Source organism: Varanus komodoensis, unplaced genomic scaffold, assembly GCF_004798865.1.
Source record: "Varanus komodoensis strain SLA01 unplaced genomic scaffold, ASM479886v1 scaffold4, whole genome shotgun sequence".
NCBI lineage: Eukaryota > Metazoa > Chordata > Lepidosauria > Squamata > Varanidae > Varanus > Varanus komodoensis.
Window position 1 is genome coordinate 31,551,705 of NW_025335941.1, and position 6,000 is coordinate 31,557,704.

At 42.6% G+C, this 6,000-nt stretch overlaps 1 protein-coding gene across 1 annotated transcript in view; it reads right to left on the reverse strand.

Annotated features, from left to right (window-relative positions):
• Positions 1 to 3,442, reverse strand: part of TMPRSS7 (transmembrane serine protease 7) — a 61,981-nt gene extending 58,539 nt beyond the window's left edge. The window contains exons 1-2 of the mRNA XM_044441770.1: positions 3,262 to 3,442; positions 573 to 703 (exon numbers count right to left, since the gene is read on the reverse strand). Of these exons, the coding sequence (XP_044297705.1) occupies positions 573 to 703; positions 3,262 to 3,442 (312 nt within the window). The remainder of the gene's footprint in view (positions 1 to 572; positions 704 to 3,261) is intronic.
• Positions 3,443 to 6,000: the final 2,558 nt, after the last annotated feature.

Sequence of the window (6,000 nt, forward strand, 5' to 3'; positions counted from 1 at the left end):
CCTTAGTGCAGACAGAACCAAGCTAGTGCTGTCCAATGTCACAAATCTGCCTTGGAGAGCAGGAGAAGAGGTGTGCTGGCAGTTGGGACTGGAGGAGGCTGATTGCTTCTGCCATATCCAGACAGTGCTCAATTTCCTTTCGTTGCCCTCTGTGACACTTCATCTCGGCAGCCAGTTTCAGCAGTCCAGATGAAAGGCAGAGTGTAAGGTGTGAAGGTGCAACAGTGGTGCAGATCATTCCTGCTGTGGTTAGTTCCATGTCTTTGTGTGTGGGTAAGCCTCCAAGTTTAGAGGCATATGCATACAAAGCATGGAGAGAATTGGACAGCACCCTTGTCAGCTTAGTTCTCTGAAAGCTCTATACTCCCTTTCCTCGGAAATCTTGTCTACCTTGATTTACATTTTATTCCCCAGTAAAATGATATGAAAAAGGGAAGCTTGTAACCTTAACCTTTACTCATGTTTTCATTACAAAAGGCAGGAACTTGCTGGATCTGTATATTCACTGTTGGTTTCAGACCATTTGCTGATAACATGGCATGCATTATGCACAATTCAGTTTTTTCCCTTACCACTTGCTGCACATTCTGTGCTATAGAGAGGAACTCCCTAGATCCTTTCTGCCGATACTCTGGAAGAAACTCGATGTTGGCAACACGAAACAATCCAACAAAGTACAAAGCATCTTTGTTTTCTACCTGAACTGTAAAACAGAATGTGAGGATATATGTTACTTTTATTCTCCTCTTACGTCAATTCAAAAAAGGGCAACAGTTCTCTGAATGATAAAGTTGTTTCCAGGACCTGGAGAAGTTAAAAGTCTAACACAATGGCATTCACAAGAAAATGTTCTTCACCAACACTGTGAACTCAGCTTTGAAACTTAGAAACATTGGAATTTATTTTAAAATAAGGCAGCCCCTCAGCCCATCAGTCCATATTGTTGATACAGACTGATCATGGCTGTCCGTGTTCCAGGAAGCCCTTTTCCATGCAGTACCTAATGATCCCAGGGACTGAACCTGGGACTCCTACAAGTTAAGCACCTGCCCAGCACTGAGCTGCAACCCTTCCCTTAGCTTGCATGTGAATATGCCTTGTAAACTGAAGGCTGGATTAGCTCTCCATCTTCCTCTCACTAGCCTCTCACTAATGGTTTATGCGACAGGTGCTTGCTTATTCATCTAGGCAGCTATCCTTGGTGTGCACAATTCTTTTTAAAGGTTGCAAAAGTGCATTGAGAAAGGTATGTTGCTGACAGGTGAGACACTACCTAATAGCTCCTCACTGCCCCCTGCTTCCTCAGCACCATGCAGGATATGTTGGACTAACTAAAAATATGTGTATGCTTTGCTATTAAAACATATTAAATTCTGTAGATGGCATTGCACTGCCGCATTTTATTCATATTTGGTATATGACAAGAGTACAGAGATAACGTAACAGCCCTAATTCACATTCCTAAAGAGAGCAAGGAGGAAAGGCATTGTGCAGGCACATCAGAGTACTTGGAATTAGGTTAACTGGGGTCCCAATTTCATTAACTAGGCCAGCTACTGGAGCAGTGGCACTGGCTGTTTGCAACAATAGACAGAACGAAGGCTACAGAAATGTGGCTCAAGAAGACAGAGGTGGAAAAATGGACATTTTCTGTTTGAAGGTATGTCCTTTCCAGGTCCATCTGAAAGATAATAAACCCTCAGCTCTGTTTCCCATCAACAGTTATCACCTGGAGAGCAGGCTGAACAGATAGAAACTCAGGTCACACAGTCATAGTCTTGCTCCCTACAGTGAGATATACTGAAATTCCTATTATTATTATTATTATTATTATTATTATTATTATTATTATTATTATTATTTCTAAATTTGCATTTGTAGATATATAAGCATATTGAAAATGTATGCAAAACACTATTCTCTTTTGTCCTCTGATGGACTGATGCATTTCCTCTGCTTCAACATTTCATGAAGAGCACTCTATCCTACATTACATCCCACATGTAGTTGTGGTAAAGGTAAAGGTTTCCCCTTGGCGTTAAGTCCAGTCATGCCTGACTCTCGGGGGCGGTGTTCATCTCCGTTTCCTAGCCGAGGGAGCCAGAGTTTGTCTGCAGACAGTTTCCGTGGTCATGAGGCCAGCGTGACTAAATACCAAAGTGCACGGAATGCTGTTACCTTCCCACCCAAATGGTACCTTTTTATCTACTTGCATTTGCATGCTTTCGAACTGCAAGGTTGGCAGGAGCTGGAATGGAGCAATGGAAACTCACCCCGTTGTGCAGATTTGAACCTTTAAACAACACAGCAGTTTAAACCACTGCACCACCTGCACCCCTGTAGTTGTGAAGACCACAGCAAAAGAGAGCTATTTAGCTCACATTGGCCACTATCCCCACCCCCAGACAGCACCGTTAAGTGTTTCATACACGTATGCCTGCATATCCCCTCTTTGGCCCGATGCAGTGCTACTCCCATCCAGCTGTGTCAGATCCAGAAGCATTATTTTCAGGAAGATCTCACAAAACACACATCAGGCTTTTGTGCAGTGATTCAGATGGACAGCCCATGAGGAAGAAGAGAAGCTGAGGGAGAAATTGCCATCCTTGAAGCTGTGTGTACAGAACTGTTGAGAACAAAAACAAGAATCTGCTGTGCACTCTCTTCTCTCTGCTTATATATTGGGCTTTGTGCAACGGAGGAAGCAAAACCAGTCCTAGCATGAGGAAGTCAGGTAGCTTCAGATACCCCAAAATGGCAGCAGGTTTTTAGATTTTTACATTTATTTCTTGTTGTACGTTTGCTTCAAGGAGGAGGGAGAGGCACATGAGATTTTCTGCCTTATTTGTCAACATAACCTGGCTGGCCTAGGCACTATGAAACTTGACAGGTATGTGTGTGTGCTGGAGGAAGAAATTTGCTGTACTGCCTTAGGAGCAAAACGCATTGGGGCGCTTGAATGGAAATGTGTTCCCCCTGAAGGGAAGCATTACCAACCATGCCAGCATCTTATTTTTTCAAGATGCTAAGGAAGTGTTATCATCTAGCAATCCTGTTCCAGAAGAACGTTCTTCTTTCTTAGGAGATTGCTGCACTGCCTTAGGAGATACCTGTCAGCAGCATATGCATCTTCTGGGAAAGAAAAGCAGTCAACAGTTACCTTTATACAATACTTCTAATATTTGCCTTAGCTTATACTTCTAAAGGGACCTCTTCAAATGCATTCGTAGAAATGCCTAGGTAATAGATGGAGGAACTTACCAATGAAAAGCCACAACAACGTCCAAATTATAACACCTACAATGAAGAGGATCACTGTGAACAGGATTATTTTATTTTGAAAATTCCAGACAGACTTGCTTCTTTTAGCTTTCCACTTTGATTTTGATGTCCTGCTGAGTTTTCTTGCAAGTCTTTCCCACTTTTCTTCTGAATCTGCCATTTGAACGGTTACATTCGATACCTTAATCAAAGGGGGGGAGGGGGCAGGAATCACTCCAAGAACAACAAATTCATGGTATCTTCCCATTCAAATCTGCATTCTGTATGAAAAGTAGGCATATGCAGTGCTCTCTCAGAGGCATGGCTGCCCTTGTTGCAGTGTGAAGCCTCAAGTGGTTTTCATAGCACCCTGTTGTGTGTATGGCACACAGTCCTCATAAGCATCTTTACTTAGGCGTATGTTACAGAATTCATATTCTGTGTTTAGTATTACAATTCTACTGTAGTTCAGAACTCAGCTAGTGTCTTTGCCAATATTTCTGTCGGCAAAACAGAGTGTGGACGGGTGTTTCCCCCTCTTCCTGCAGTCCTCCCAAATCTGCTCTGGAGAAATTTGGATCTGCAAAGGAAGGTGATTCACCAAGTTTTCTTCCACTTACAGATTTCTATCAGCAGAGGGACTTGTGAAATAACACAAATTCTAGAAATTGATACATGCAAAAATGCCGAAAAAGTTTAAAATTAAATTAAAATTAAGCAGAGGAACACTAGTTGGATTCAACTTGCAATGCCTCTTTCATTAGAGAGAGCCATAGATTGTTTCACAAAGTCTCTTCATTATTTCACAGCTGCAAACTTAGTGCACTAGAACTGCACTAAGGACATAGCTGTGCAGTAACACAGAGAGAGAATGGGAGGAGGCAATTTTTCCGCAATCAGAAAATATGATTGGCTGGAAATGCATCATGCACCATCATGCATACAGTATTTACTACAGAGGTTCCCAATGCCAAAGAGACCAGAGGTCTTTCCGTGAAATTGGGAATTAGGAACTAATTGCACTTCACATTCCTCACTTCTCAGGGTGGTAGGAAGCTTTTCAAGGATCAGTTTCCTAGCAAAGAGAAGGCCTGGAATTATATGAAGTATTTGCAGTATATATTGGTTCAGAAATATACATTGGGGAGTATTGGGTGATGAGCAGACCCAGAAGTATGGGTGTCCTTCTGAATAGGCTGGCTGGGCAAGGAGTAGGAGGCATGGCACTGCAGTGGTTCTGCTCCTACTTAACCAGCTTATTCCAGAAGGTGGTTCTAAACAATTATGGCTGTATCATTGCAGTTATGCCATGGGGAACCTCAGAGTTCCATTTTATCCCCTATGCTATTTAACATCTATGTGAATCCACTTGGGGGAGGTTATCTGGAGGTATGGGCTGACGTACCACCAATATGTGGATGCACTCAGCTCTACCTCTCTTTTTCATCCAACCCAGGTAAGGCAGTGGCCACTCTGAATCAGTGTCTGAGCATGGATGAGGGCCAACAAACAAAGACTTCATCCAGAAAAGATGGAGGTGCTAGTGGGTAGTTCATCTGTCCAGTTGGGTGGCATTCAACCTGTTCTGGATGGGGTTGCACTCCCCCTAAAGGAAAAGGTTTCACAGACAATCCAGAGTTGTCACCTGAGGCACAGCTACATTCAGTGGCACAGAGCACCATTTATCAGCTTAAGCTGGTATACCAACTACAACTTTATCTGGCCAGAGAGAACCTAACTACAGTTACCCATGCTCTGGTAATCTCTTGTTTGGTTTACTGCAATGCACCGTGAACGGGGCAGCCTTTGAGAACAGTCTGGCAACATCAACTGATTCAAAATATGGCAGCAAGATGGTAAATGGGAGATTGGCTCACAAAAACACATTATGTCTGCCAGTACTAAGATTCAAAGCCCTAAATGGCTTGGGGCCAGGTTATCTGAAAGGCAGCCTCCTCCCATAGGTATCTACCCAGACTCTGAGGGGGTCATCTGCAGGGGTCCTTCTCTGGAAGCCTCTTCCAAAGGAATTGAGATGGGTGGCTACCAGGAGAAGGGTCTTTTTGGTTGTGGCACCCTGATTGCAGAATGAGTTCTCAAAGAGGTGCACCTGGTGCCAATTTTGTATTCCTTTTGACTGCCGATGAAGACTATTTTTATTTTCCCAGCATTTTAGTAGTTTAAATTTTTAGCTTTATTTTTATATTGCGCTTTATTCTGTACTGCTGCGATGTTCCTATGCTGATTTAATTGCAATTTCTATTATGGTTTGTTGTATAATATTAATTTTTGTTTGGTTGTTTTTAAACTTTGGTTTACTGCTCAGAGAGCCTCGGCTATCGAGTATAAAAATTAAATAACTAAGTAGGTAAGTAAGTAAATCAGGTCCTCAAAAATAAATAGCATTTCAAAGCATCCTTCCTAGCATCCCCTACAAAATTCAGGACCAAATTATATGGGAATGCAACAAGCCTATTATAAGAAACGTAAATAGCAACCCTGGAACTGCAGTGTCAAGACCAAAGACAGGCATCCTTGTAGGTTTCCCAGGAGTATGGGAGAAACAAGGGGGTTAAGTCACCCACCCTGCCTACTGTACTCTGCCCATTTTGCTCTTTCTTCTCCCAACCACTATTTATTTTATTTATTTACATTTGCATGCAATTAACAGTAGTTGCTACTCTGGGGCCAAGTCTCTATTACCAACTATGTTTCTTTCTGCCCCACAGGCAGGTATGT